The 15,525-nt window shown below is 38.6% G+C and overlaps 1 protein-coding gene across 1 annotated transcript in view; it reads right to left on the reverse strand.

The window, feature by feature from the left end:
* Positions 1-15,525, reverse strand: part of LOC140198605 (protein unc-80 homolog) — a 227,770-nt gene that overhangs the window by 149,009 nt on the left and 63,236 nt on the right. Inside the window, 6 exon segments of the mRNA XM_072259605.1 lie at positions 1,942-2,105; positions 2,459-2,607; positions 5,486-5,633; positions 6,087-6,218; positions 7,837-7,850; positions 8,917-9,235. Coding sequence (XP_072115706.1) covers positions 1,942-2,105; positions 2,459-2,607; positions 5,486-5,633; positions 6,087-6,218; positions 7,837-7,850; positions 8,917-9,235 — 926 coding nt within the window.

Here is a 15,525-nt window from a genome sequence, read left to right on the forward strand (position 1 = left end):
ATTAAATGGATATATAAAACAACTACTGCTTTGTGCTATAATTTTTATTCTCTAGTTCCTTACTGAGGTCATTATTTTGTTTCTGAAGGCACAGTATTATAATGACATAATGTGAACCAGATTGACTGATCACTTATCCTAGCATACGGTAATTCAAAAATAGAAATGTAAGTATAAAGTCTATTCCCCCATGATTTATTTTGTGATATTAGCACAAGAATAATTATCATATGCAATAACAATTTCTTAAGGTCAACCAATGTTACAATCTCAAAGGTCAAAGTAAAATTTATTATCAGAGTACATACATGTCATTGCATACAACCCTGAGATTCTTTTTCCTGCAAGCATACTCAGGAAATCTATAGAACAGTAACTGTAACAGGATCAAGGGAAAAGCAAGAGCATAGAAGACAACAAACTGTGCAAATGCAAATATAAATAAATAGCAATAAATTATGAGAGCATGAGATAACAAGATAAAGAATCCTTAAAATGAAACCATTGAATGTGGGGACATCTCAATAGATGAGTGTAGTTATCCTCTTTTGTTCAAGAGCCTGACGGTTGAGGGGTAGTAACTGTTCTTGAACCTGGTGGTGCGAATCCTGAGGCACCTGTACCTTCTACCTGATGGCAGCAATGAAAAAAGAGCTTGGCCTGGGTGGTGAGGATCTTTGATGATGAATGCTGCTTTTCTACAAAAGTGTTTCATGTAGATGTGCTCAATGTTGGGAGGGTTTTACGTGTGATGCACTGGGCCAAACCTGCCACCTTTTGTAGGATTATCCACTTTAAGGCATTTGTGTTCCCATACCGGGCTGTAATGCAGCCAGTCAATACACTTTCTTATGTAACTATAGAAGTTTGTTAAGGTTTTTGATGACATGCCGAATCTTTGCAGACTCCTAAGTAAGCAGAGGTGCTGTTGTGCTTTCTTTGCAATTACATTTATATGATATCTCTTTGTGATAACTCTAATTCTAGTTATGGTAATGAAACAGGAATTCTTTCAGTATTTTAGTGTTTCTTAGTGGTAATTATTTTGATGGGAAGAAGTGCAATGTCAAGTGATATATCTCAGGGAGAATGATTTGATTGACGAAGCATTTGGTTGCCAATCTGAACTCAATGCTTCTGTAAATATTTATTAAAGTGACTCCATTCTGGTCACTCAACACTTTGATACGATTCACAAAAGTATGCCTGAGGATTATCTTCAGATTAATTGCCTGTAACATGTGAATAATGTCTAATCAAAGGCATTTGCCCGAGATCAATAAATCAGCCTCCTGCCAGATTTCCAGCATCTTTATTTTTCAGTTTAAGTGGCGAGAATATGGACACTATTATATTGCAGCCATTTGAAATTGTAATTAAGTTTGAAGTATAGAGCAAGTCCCAAACAATAATGAATTTCCAATGACAATGACATCATAATTTCCAGGAACATTTATTTCAAAGATGTGCCATCATTATTTCACCGAATCCTGGATTTATTTCTGAATGCACATAACATTAATTTCAGACAAGCTCCCCAGGCAGAGCGCATGTCATACGATCAAATCCTGAGAATGAGGTCAGGAATATACCGCATGCCATATAGGATGTAAGGCATGAAAATGCCCGACGCAAGCCTCTCATGGTCTGAGTCGGCGTTCCCTCCCCAAAAAGGATGAAGCCACATTCATTTTTAGGTAATAAACTGGACAATATTAAATTAAACTTTTAACCAATAGGGGATAATGTAAATGAATTGTTCACTTGATTACTGCCATGATAACACTGCGCAATATGAATATACTTCTTTCCTTATAAGGACAAAAATCGTTAAGCTCATTAATTACACACCACACTTTCAGATTAAGACTACATCAGTTGTTAGAAATTTACAGCCACAAATAAAAATTAAATTCTTTGGAAGATGTAAGAGCTGAATACCTTTTGCTGACAGACACTTTCTTTTCCTCAGTTTCTTCAGGTTTCTTACCAGGTGTTACTTTTTCTGCACTATCTAGGAGAGCACTGAGTGTCACTCTTCGAAAAACATTCCCATGAGCTTCTTTGATGAATTGAACAAGCTGACGAATGTCACAATAAAGACCCTGCAGCAAAAAAAGCAACAACTTGTGTTTGTGTACAAGTTATAATGTAGTAAGACTAAGATAATTCCCAGGAACATAAAAAGCAAAACAGGCACCGGCAAATAAGGAATATTAAAGAAGATTATCAAAAACTTGGTCAAAGGTGGGATTATGTTGCAAATGAGCACTTCCTTTACCATTCATTACCATTTTTAGAACATCTTGATTTTCAATAAACCACAAAAATGATCAAGGTATTTCTTTAATCTACAAGGCCCTTGTGGAAAATAATTCACAAGCAAGTTATTGTGAAGTGATTGGTTATAATGATAGTGTCAGAGCTGCAACAAATTAGTCCCAAAGGAGATGCTCACCAGATTCTCGGCACTATGCAGTTCATGTGTAGTTGATGCACATCGGGTGATTAGAGGTTTGAACATGCAGCTCACAATAATTGCTTCCATATTCCGTGTAGCTGATTTACTGTCGCCAGTTGTAAAATTATTTCCAAACCCAGCCTTGTCTAAACATACAGAAAATACAAATGAATGTTTTATCTCCAGAATCCTGATTCACATCTTTCTGACATATTATAACCCAGGTTTAATGTTCATAAATCTCCCTTACTCATTCCCACTGGTCAGCAAATAACTTACAGTGGATTCCAGTTAATTAGGCCATTGGTTAATTGGGGCAGTCACTTATTTGGGTCAACTCTTAAAGAACAGAATCTAATCAAGAAAATAGCTGGGACTTATTTTGTTTATTTGGAACACCACGATGATTAATTGAGACAGGAGACTGTTGCTGAATAGTTTTTAACCAGAGTCAGATGCATGCACTCGTAGGGTTGTTAGATACTACACTGTGCTTAGAGCAATCAGTTTTTAAGTAGTGTCATTTGCGTGCACTTGTGTTTAAAAAGCAGTGATTTTTGTCACTGGTAGCTGTGGAGAAATAAGCAGTAGGATGATTCAGAACTGCTTTGCTCACTGCAGTTTCAAGCATTCAGGCTTGGCGATGCCAGAAATGGCCTGAGTGAAAATGAAATAATTTCATTACTTCAACAAGTTAGGAACTATGAAGAATTTGAAGGTCTTAACAATCATCTTGAATGTCACAATGAAAGTGAACATTTGAAGGATGCAATTGTCGATAGCATTGTATGAGTGCAGTTCATTGTCTACACCAGTGTCTGCATTGATTTTGTTCATTTTCAGTTAATCAAAAGAACATGGTAGCGTACACTGGATGAACAATTAGGAACTACTACTGTTTTATAGTACTGCACTAGTATTGATAGTGTTCTAATTTGTTCTGTATTTCATTTAAATACATAATTTGTTATTCAGTTAAACAGTAGTTTGTTTTTTTAATATCTTTTAACTATCTCCATGAAACTTTGGCTAATTGGGGACAGCCACTTAATTGAGCCAAAATATATTGGTCCCAATGTGTCCCAATGGATTAATTTCTGAATGAGACAGCTGTAGGCCTTAATGATATTTAAGACCTGAGTGGAAAATACATGTGAAACTCCATTGATGAAGATGTCAACAAGGGTCTGAAAGTCTAACAGAATTTGAAAATTAGTGAATAAGGGTATCATAGGAAAAGCTAAAACACCAGAAACTGATCTTCTACTGTATGCATACAGTAAACCTACCACATAGCATACATTTGCTGTAAACTGGTTCTGAAATTTAGATTTATTGATACCAATCAAACCAAACACTGGAGTACAAGGCACCTACACTTCTACTTTGTGCATTTAACACAGACAGTAAAGAAAGAATTTAATCACCGCCAAACCTTTCAAATGTACAAAGCAATCTAAACCGATGCAAAAAGGCAGAAATATGCCAAAAGAGGACTGGCCCCATGCATAGCAGTTCCATGTAAACGTTCCTATGCTCAGTGCATCTTGGAATTTTACTTGTGAACTACAACATTCGTAAACGAACTGGGAATCAGACCTCCTGCTCAACTGCTAACCTGAGGTGAGTAGCTAACTGCAATCACATTTAGCCTCTCAGTTTTAGCCCAGCCAAAACTGGCACCATTGCTTTCATTTGAATGGGATTGCCAAACTTAATTGAGAAAGGTAAATTCAGGTTAAATTTTTCAGTTTTTTGTTGTTCATATTTGTAATAATTTAAAGTAGTTTCATGAATTTCAAGAAAATATTTATTTATTTTTAATTGATTAAACCCTTTTAATCATTTATGCCCAAGCACAAAATAGGAAGGCATTTCACCAATTCAGTTTGACCACCTCTGAAATAATAAGAAATAAATTCATTGCAGCATTCCTGAATAATGCCTTGAAATCATAAGCTGACTCTGGCAATATCTTTCTCATTACCTCCTACATTTAGTGAAAGGGTTAAATAAAACATTCTCTCCTATAGTACGCTTCTCATTAGAACCACGCCAGTGGCTGGAGTAACCAAAGCATCATGCAACTCCCAGCTGATCAAACCTGAATACCCTAATTTTTTGGGAAATGTATAGATGTCAAATAAACTTTAAGAAATTTACTTGAGGAGAGGAGATCCATTTCCTGGGAATTCATTAATAAAGTAATGCAGGCATATTTTTAATATCAGAAGTTTTAGATCCTTCATGCTGTTAAGCTTCAGGGAAGATTATCATATTTTATTTAAAAGTCATATGGGAATTCTAAGTAGTTCCCTTCTTTATAACAGGAAAAATGATCGCTACAGATCTTAGGAAATAAATGTTATTTACTCATCTTCAAGAAGCAGAAATTGATTAAAATTCAGAGAAAAAGAATTCGGAGTCACACATCAATTGTCAGGTTTACAGAAACATGCCATCAAGCTTTCTTCTCAATTTCCCAAATGTTGAAGATACAACAATCTGATGCATGAATAAATCCATGTTTCTTTTTGATTCCTCACCTATTTCACTGAATCAGTGAATAAATTGGAATGAAATAGTGAATAACTTAGCTTGAAACTTTATAAACATATGCTTCTATCATTTCAAGCTTAAAGAATACAGTGAAGGAGAAGAGAAAGAAGCAAAAATTTAAAAGGAACAGTGGATTTCATTACAATTTTAAAAACAGACAGAGGAAGTAGCTACCTTGCAAACAACGGCATATAACCAAACCCGATCGGATATCTGAAAAGCAAAGAAAAAGCTACTGGAAATCTAAAATATTAAAAAAAAGTAATAGCAATATTCAGCAGGTCAGGGAGCATCTGTAGAAAGAGCTAGTCAAGGACCTGAGACATCAACTGTTCCTCTCTCCATATATGATGCCTGAGCTGCTGATTATTTCTAGCACTTTTTAAAAAATAATCAAATTATATATACACCTTGTAATTTTTTTTAAATAAAGAAAAGACAACATAATATCTCAAGAGTACTTACTGTCAGTAACTGGTTCCATACAAAACCCAAGCAAAGCATGCAAAAAATCCACTACGTTATTCAATGAATCCTTGTTTACATACTCCCGTAGAGTTTGTCGAAACTGTACTTTGCTAAGTTTGTACAATCTTGTAAGGCAGTTCTGAGCCTAAAATAATTAATACATTTCAATATAAATGATCTTTATTTAAAAATTCATCGTAGAAGTGTCATGCTGCACTGAAAGATTAACAGAACAATGTAATTTATTCCACTGAATAAACAATGATTGACTTAAAAGTAAAATTATTACCAGATCTGAATTCTATTATGAATGAATTTTCACATTGCTCTTTAAAAATAGCATTTTACGCTCAGTTCAGTGGCAGAACTGATGTTAACATCTTCAATTCATTTTAAAACAGACACAAAATCAGTGTGTTTAAACTTGAATGAATCTGAAAAGTAGCCCTAATTATAATTTACCTTATCACAAGGTTAATTCAACAGTGGTGAAAACCCTACCCATTACTATCTTCACTTCTATCAATAAAGATACATTTTTGGCAACATATACAGCAATGTAATTTGTTATTTGCACTCATAAACAGAATTCACATACCTGAAGGCGGAGACGATCTCCCGACAGACCACGGTGGCCCTCACCACAACCGTATGCACATCCCAACGATTTTACAATTTTGATAAGCATTGTTAATGTAAGCTTATGAATGTTCCCTTGGACATCTTCCTCCTAAGTAAATATATGTACAACTTAGTGCTTCAATGAAAGAAACTATTGCAAAGGAACATAAAGTGTTGGTTTGCAAATTAACTTCCTCATAGAAAACAATTGGAGTAAAATATTCTAAAAGTTCACATAGTAACAAGTTTTTTGTACTTCCACATAGAAATGATATTTTTGTTAATAAAACTGTATATGGTTAAGCATTTGGCAAAGAACCTTCAAATAATTTTGACCATTTAAAAGTCTGAAATATTCTCTTCCTCTCTTTTTCTAATTCTACTCTTGATGGTTGTTGCTTTTACTGAATTTTAGTTCACCAATGTTGGATGCTCTTTAAAGATACGTCTTCAATAAATGTGACCTGCACTCAGCCCATAATCCTCCATTCCTTTCCTATCCATATAGCTGTCCAATTTAACTTTAAACAACAATATCGAACCTGCCTCAACCACTTCTGCTGGAAGCTCATTCCACACAGTTACCACTCTCTGAGTAAAGAAGTTCCCCTTCATGTTACCCCTAAACTTCTGCCCTTTAACTCTCAACTCATGTCCTCTTGTTTGAATCTCCCCCATTCTCAATGGAAAAAGCCTATCCACGTCAACTCTGTCTATCCCCCTCATAATTTTAAATACCTCTATCAAGTCCCCCCTCAACCTTCTATGTTCCAAAGAATAAAGACCCAACTTGTTCAACCTTTCTCTGTAACTTAGGTGCTGAAACCCAGGTAACATTCTAGTAAATCTTCTCTGTACTCTCTCTATTTTGTTGACATCTTTCCTATAATTTGGTGACCAGAACTGTACACAATACTCCAAATTTGGACGTACCAATGCCTTATACAATTTCAACATTACATCCCAACTCCTATACTCAATGCTCTCATTTATAAAGGCCAACATACCAAAAGCTTTCTTCACCACCGTATCCATATGAGATTCCACCTTCAGGGAACTATGCACCATTATTCCTAGATCCCTCTGTTCTACTGCATTCTTCAATGCCCTACCATTTACTATATATGATCTATTTTGATTAGTCCTTCCAAAATGTAGCACCTCACATTTATCAGCATTAAACTCCATCTGCCATCTTTCAGCCCACTCTTCTAAGTGGTCTAAATCTCTCTGCAAGCTTTGAAAACCTACTTCATTATCCATAACTCCACCTATCTTAGTATTATCTGCATACTTACTAATCCAATTTACCACCCCATCATCCAGATCATTAATATAAATGACAAACAACATTGGACCCTGTACAGATCCCTGCGGCACACCACTAGACACTGTCCTCCAATCTGACAAACAGTTATCCACCACCACTCTCTGGCGTCTCCCATCCAACCACTGCTGAATCCAGTTTACTACTTCAATATTAATACCTAAAGATTGAACCTTCCTAACTAATCTTCCGTGTGGAACCTTGTCAAAGGCCTTACTGAAGTCCGTATACTTGTATTCATATATACTTACTAACCAGTAGGAGTCACATGTCTCAAAAATGGTAATGTTGAGTTAACTACTTTAGATTAGAGTTATTGGTTTTACTACTTAACTTCTCATGAACCCATTTATTTCAAATTCTCATCAGTGAGAAGTTGAACTGAAATAGATCAATTGACTTTATGAGAATGTTCTGCCGCATCTCCTTGTCTTTTACAGTGGACTCAGCAGGAAAGCTGGGCTTCTACAGACTTCATTGCTCCCAGCCTGAGGAATCTACCTGCTGAAGTACTAAAGCAACTGGGATAAATCAGTAAACTGGCAAAATGGATATTCAGAATCCTTTATTTTACCGAAAAAAAACCAGGCTGCTGGAGGAACTAAGTGGATCAAGAAGCATCTATGGAAGAAATAGACAGTCAACCCTTTGGGTTGTGTCCTTTTTTTAATTAAGTTTATTGAAATATTGGTCAATTTTTTTAGGCATGAATCTTCATGTTTTATAAAGTTAATTTTTCTACATTTTATATGATCTTTTACATATCAAATATCATCTTTTTGTAAGGTACACAAATATTTTCAAATGTCTTTGACATTCACGTTCAATTTCAATTTCAGCTTTGAGATCCAGAGAGTCTGGGGAATAGGGCCTCACCAGCTGTCAAAGTCTTGCTGCAACTGTAGCCAGCGACTTGCATTGAAATGGTCCCTACCTTCCCCAGTGCTACAACAATGTGCTCAGAGCTCTAAGGTTGTGACAAAGTTCACACTGGGGGAGAAAAAACATGGTCCAAGGGCAAGTGCTCAATTATTTTAGGTCATCAGATCTGCTTCAACATGTTCTGAAATATTGAAAGAAACATTGTGCCAGTGGGAAATCCAACTAGTTTTGAAATATCTTATCACAAGAACTAAAAGCAGTTTAAGTTTCTAAATTACAGGTTATTACTTTCATTAGAAGATATACTGGTGAATGGCATTTTAGTACATCTGCTTAAACAAAAACATTATCCAAAAGGATCTTCATTTGACCTTTTTTTGTATTTGAAAGCAGCTTAAAACATGAATATTTCTCCAATATCTTTGCAGGACCACTACACTTGCACTGTAATGTCAAATCATAGACCCCATTTAACAATAACTACAAATTAACAATTCAAAATACCTCATTTCTGATTAGCTTAAGAATGAAATGCTACATTTCACAAGTTTGAAACTTTTATACTCTGAACATTGTAAATAACAACAAACCTCTAGACTTCCGCTTTTTTTGTTTCCATCGTCTCCTCCTCCACCACCTCCTCTGCCTCCACTTGCAGCCGCACTTCCAACTCCTTCCTCTGGTGCAGCTGGAAATGCACTGGATGACCCTCCTGGTGCTCCTCGCTGGTGATTGGCTGCATCTTTCTGCCACTTGTCACCTACATTATTCTCCTTGTTTTCTGCAGTTTTGTAATTCTTATCCACTATTTGAACCACATCCAATTGCAGCAAGCAGTCTATAATGTTTAGCCCAACATCACATATCCGAGAACTAACATCATGGTTAAGCACCATGAATAAAGCTTTCAGAATGACCTAAAAGATACAAAAAATATCCATTTACAAATTTCATTGCCAGAAATTGTCACAGTTCACACATTTGAACAGTCAAAAACAGCTTGAATCATGCTCCATTCGGCTTGTGATTTTGACAGCCTCATTTAATCTTTGTTACCATACAACTGTAATTAAACTCAAAGCCTCATTACCACAATTATCCTACAAAGCTAAATGTCAAGGAGCAGCAACTAAATAAGATCATAAAATATAGACCAGAATTAGGCCATTCGACCCATTGAGTCTGCTCTGCTATTCCATCATGGCTGATTTATTATCCCTCTTAAACCCCTTCTTCCTGTTAACATTGATGCCTTGAATAATCAAGAATCTATCAAACTCCACTTTGAATATACTCAAAGACTTGACCTCCAAAGCCATCTGCGGCAATGATTCCACAGATTCACCACTCTCTCGCTAAATAAGTTCCTTCTCATCTGTGTCCTATATGGACATCCCTCTATTCTGAGGCTGTGCCCTATGGTCAAAGATTCAACCACTATAGGAAACATTCTCTTCACATCCACTCTTTCAACATTCATCAGATTTCAATGAGATCCCGCCTCTCATTCTTCTAAAGTCCAGCTGGTATAAGCCCAGAGCTATCAAAAGCTCCTCAAACGTTAATCCTTTCATTACCCAGAATCAGTCTTGTGTACCTCTCTTCTAGAATGTCTCCAATGCCAGCACATTTTTTTGTAAATAAGAGCCCCAAATCTGCTCACAATACTCCATATGGTCTGACCAATGCCTAATAAAGCCACAGCATTACATCCTTGCTCTTATGTTCTAGTCCCCTCAAAATGAATGCTAACATTGCATTTGCCTTCCTTACCATTGACACAACCTGCAAGGGGAAGACAAATCTCAGGGTTGTATACTACATACATACTTCAAAAATAAACGTACTTTCAATCTTGAAATTAATGTCTAGGGAATCTTCCACAAGGACTCCCAAGTCCCTTTGCACCTCAGATTTCTGTATTTTTCTCCATTTAGAAAAGAGTCTACACATTTATTCTTTCGACTAATGTGTATAACCATATACTTCCCCACACTATATTCCATCTGCCACCTCTTTGCCCATTCTCCCAATTTGTCCATGTCCTCCTGCAGACTCCCTACATCCTACATACCAAAGCCACACACAGAAAATGCTGGAGAAACTCAGCAGGTCAGGCAGCATCTATGGAAATGCATAAACAGCTGAAGCTTCAGGCCGAGACCCTCCTGCAGGACTGGAAAGGAAGGGGGAAGACAATGAAATAAAAAGGGAGGGGGAGGGGAAGGTGGCTAGCTAGAAGGTGATAGGTGAAGCCAGGTGGACAGGAAAGATACACGGCTGGAATCCAATAGAAGAGGAGAGCAGACCATAGCAGAAATGGAATAAGGGCGGGGCGGGGGGAGAGATCCAGGTAGAGATGATAGGTAGGTGAGAAAAAGTAAGAGGTCAGAGTGGGGAATAGACTAAGAGGGGAAGCGGAGGGGGAGCAAAATAGTTTTTTTTAACCAGAATGAGAAACTGATCTTCATACCATTCTCAACACTACCTGTCCCACCACCTATCCTCCTACCATCTGCAAAACTGGCCACAGGGCTATGATTTTCTGTCATCCAAATCATTGACATATAACGTGAAAAGAGGTGGTCCCAATACTGACCCATGCAGATCACCACCAGTCACTGGCAGCCAACCAGAAAAGGCCCCCTTTATTCCCACTCTTTGTCACTTGCAATCAGCCAATCTTCTATCCATGCCAGTATCTTTCCTATAATATCATGGACTCTTGCTTGTTAAGCAGTCTCATCTGAAACACCTTGTCAAAAGCCTTCTGAAAATCCAAATAAACAACATCCACTGACTCTTCTTTGTCTATCCTGCCGGTTAATTCTTCAAAAAAATTTCAACAAATTTGTCAGCAAGATCTCCCCTCATGGAAACCATGCTGACTTTGCACTGAAATTACATCCTTAATAATGGATTCCCATGTCTTCCCAACCACTGATGTCTGAGTAACTGGCCTATAATTTCCTTCCTTCTAAATCCCAACCCCTTTCTTAAATAGTGGTGTGGCATTTGCAATTTTCCAGCTTTCCAGTTCCATTCCAGAATCCAGTGATTCTTGAAAGATCATTACAAATATCTCCACAATCTCTTCAAGTATCACTTTCAGAACCCTGGGGTGAAGTCCATCTGGTCCAGGTTGCTTGACTACTTTCAGACCTTTCAGATTCCCAAGCACCTTCTCCTTAGTAAAAGCAACTACACTCACCTCTGCCCTAACATTCAAATTTCTGGCATACTGCTAGCTGTCTTCCACAGTGAAAACTGACACAAAATGCTTATTAAGTTTATCTGCCATTTCTTTGCTCCCATTACCCTCCAGTGCCATTTTCCAGTTGTCCGATACCTATACTGTACACTCTCACCTCACTTTTACTCTTTATATATCTGGAAGTACTTTTGGTATCCTCTTTCATATTATTGGCTAGCTTACCTTCATATTTCAAATGTTCACATCTTTTTAGTTGCCTTTGTTGGTTTTTAAAATCTCCCCAAACCTCTAACTTCTCTCTAATTTTTGCTAAATTTTATGCCCTCTCTTTTTCCTTTTATGTTGTCTTTGACTTCCCTTGACAGTTATGGTTGCCTCATCCTCCCTTTAGAATACTTCTTCATTTTTGCGATCTATCTATCCTGAGTTTTCCGAATTGTTCCCAGAAACTCCAGCCATTGCAGTTGTGCCATCATCCCTGCTATAGTCCCCTTGCAATCAATTTTGGCCAGTTCTTCTCTCATGTAATTCCCTTTACTTCGCTCTGATACTGATATATCTGACTTTATCTTTCTCTCAAACTGCAAGGTGAATTCTATCATATTATGATCATGCAGCCCAACAGTTCTTTTACTAAGCTCGCTAATCAATCTGGTTTATTACACAACACCCAATCCAGATTTGCACTTCCCCTAGTGGGCTCAACTACAAACTGTTCTAAAAAGGCTTCTTGTAGATATTTAATAAATTCTCTCTCTTGGGATCCAGCACTGACCTGATTTTCCCAATACATCTGCATATTGAAATCCTCCATGACTATCATAAATTACCCTTTTTAAATACCTTTTCTATCTCCCACTGTAATTTATATCCCACATCCTGGCTATGGTTCAGAGGTCTGTATATAACTCCCATTGGGGTTTTTTTTTACTCTTGCAGTTTCTTAACTCTACCCACAAGGATTCTACACCTTTGAATCCTACTTTACCTGTTTTAAGAATTAAGAATTTGATTTAATTTTTTTCCAACAGAGCCATCTCACACCCTCTGCTGACCTGCCTGTCCTTTTTGATACAATGTGTGTCCTTGGATGTTAAACTCCCAACTATGACCTTCCTAAAGACACAACTCAGTGATGCCGACATAATACCTGCCAGTCTCTAACTGCACTACAAGACCATCTACCTTACTCTGTATACTGCATACATTCAAATATACCACCTTCAGTTCTGTATGCATTACCCTCTTCGATTTCGCCCTTCAACTCACCCCACTGACTGCAATTTTGCCCTTTCATCTGCTTGTCCTTCCTCACAGTCTCATGACACACTGCATCTACTTGTAAACCAACTGCCCCATCCTCAGCCCTATCACTCCGGTTCTCATCTCCCTGCCAAATTAAATTTCTGAGAGTGGATCCTGAAGCTGCTCTAATCACTTTTAAAAAGCTTCCAGTTGTCATACACTTATTTTGTGACAAATACTGAACTTTACAAACAATTCAAAAAGATATTTACTCTAAAAATATTAAACATTATACTTACTTAAATACACTTTGACGTACTAAAATTAAATAACATTAAGAAAAAAAAATCAATGCCTTAACAGCACTTAACAAAGTTCAAAGAAAAATCACAGTGATCTGATAGCCATTACCAAGACTGCAAGATGATGTACAGGGTGATCTGAATATTGAACATGTATTATCGAATCTCACAGCATGGAAATCGGCTATTCAGCCCAACTCATTCACGTTGAATTTCCTGTTTTCATACTGAACGGTGGGCACCCTTCCATATTAACTCTATATTCCAGCAGCACATGGTCCACTGCCCCTGGTCATCAGGACACTGTTGAAATACAGTCACCAGCTCAGCCTCAAGTATTTTCTGGCAGTGCATTTCAGGCACTTGCCACTCTCTGGGTGAAGGTGGTTGACTCTTACATCCCCTCTATATCTCTCCCCCTTTAACGAAAATCTGTATCTTCCAGTTTTATTTGTGTCTGATAGAGGGAAAAGTTGCCTGAAGTCTACCCTATCTATACCTCTTCACAGCTCTATACAATCCAATCATGTCCCTCCTTAATCTGCTACTGTCCAGGAAAAACATAGAAAATAGGTGCAGGAGTAGGCCATCTGGCCCTTCGAGCCTGCACCGCCATTCAGTATGATCATGGCTGATCATCCAACTCAGAACCCTGCACCAGTCTTCTCTCCATACCTCCAAACAGATCTTGCTTCTCCAGTCTCTCCCCATAACTGAATGGCTCCATGCCAGGCAATATTCTAGTGAATCTGCTCTGCACTCTCTCCAGTGCTACCCTTCCTATGGCATAGAACATAGGTACAGCACAGTACAGGCCTTCCAGCCCATGATGTTATGCAAATCGATATAAACCTATTCCACAATCAGTCGAATCCTTCCCTCCGACAGAGCCAGAGCCCTCCTTATATCCATGTACCTATCTATGAATCTCTTAAATGTCCCTTTTATATCAGCCTCTGCCAACAACCCCAGCATTGCATTCCAGGCACTTACCACTCTCTGTGCAAAAAAGGCTACCTCTGACATCTCCCCTAAACATTCCTTCACTTGCTTTAAATGGATATCCTCTGGTATTGGCCAATGTTGTCCTGGGAAAAAGGCGCTGGCTGTCCACTCTGTTTGTGCCTCTCATAATCTTACATGTCTCTATAAAAATCACCTCTCCTCTGCCTTGTCTCCAAAGAGAAAAGCTCTAACTCACTCAACCTTTCTTCAGAAAACGTATTCTTTTGTGTGCCACAGCTCCCGAGGAGACAGAGTTTAAAAGAAGGGATCGGGGGCATTCAGCACACTTTGCACACCATAGTTTCTGAGGAGACATTGGATTGTGCATAATTAAGACACTTGGCAAGGACCAATAAAAAGAAGTCAGGTTTAAGCAGAGTGGCCATTGTGTGAATGGGTCAGTGTTAGAGTGGGGAGTTGGCTCACTGAGACTTCGGCGAAGAGAGCCATAGGCTCTAAGTGGATTTTTTTTTGTTATTCTTTCTTTCTTATTGCAAATTTAGAGTAGTGGTGATGCCAGCCAGGCAGGATAGTGGAATGCTCCTGTTATGGGATGTGGTAAGGCCGGGAGACTGCCAGTATGCCTGATGACTACACCTGCAAGAAGTGCATCCAGCTGCAGCTTCTGACAGATTGTGTTAAGGAATCGGAACTGGAACTGAATGAACACTGGATCATTTCAGAAGCTGATAGACAGGACTCGAAGGGAGGTAATTACAGTCAAAATGCAGGACACAGGTACCTGGGTGACTGGGAAGAGGGCAAAAGGGGATAGGCACCTAGTGCTGAGTATCCCTGTGGCCATTCCCCTCAACATTTTGGATACTGTGGGGGGGGGGAGGGGGAGGGGGAGAATGACCTAGCAGGGGAAAGCCACAGCAGTCAGGTCTCTGGCAGTGAGTCTGGCTCTGTGGCTCAGAAGGGAAGGGGGAAAGAAAGGGTGAACTGTAGATATGGGGGGCTCATTGGTTAGGGGAACAGAAAGGACGTTCTGAGGATGATTATGAGATTCCTGAATGGTGTGTTGCATTCTGGGTGATGGACATCTCGGACCAAGTCCACAAAATTCTTAAGTGGGAGGATAAGCAGCTGGACGCCGTGGTCCACGTCATTGGTAGAATGGGTGATGAGGTCCTGCGAAGTGAGTTCAGGGACTCAGGTGCTAAGTTAAAGGACAGGCCCTCCAGGGTTGTGAACTCGGGATCGTTAACCATGCCATGTGAAAAAGAGACCATAATAGGAAGATCATATACACAGCCAAGGAGGTGGTGCAGGGAAGGAGGGCTTCAGCTTTTTGGATCATTAGGCTCTCTTCCAGGGAAGGTAGGACCTGTATAGAAGGGACATTATGTACCTGAACTGAAGAGAACTAATATGATAACGGGAAGATTTGCTGCTGCTGCAAGGGGGTGGCAGGACAGGACTAGCAGCTCAATGTTCC

The sequence above is a fragment of the Mobula birostris genome, chromosome 6 (genome assembly GCF_030028105.1).
Source record: "Mobula birostris isolate sMobBir1 chromosome 6, sMobBir1.hap1, whole genome shotgun sequence".
In the NCBI taxonomy this organism is placed as follows: Eukaryota; Metazoa; Chordata; class Chondrichthyes; order Myliobatiformes; family Myliobatidae; genus Mobula; species Mobula birostris.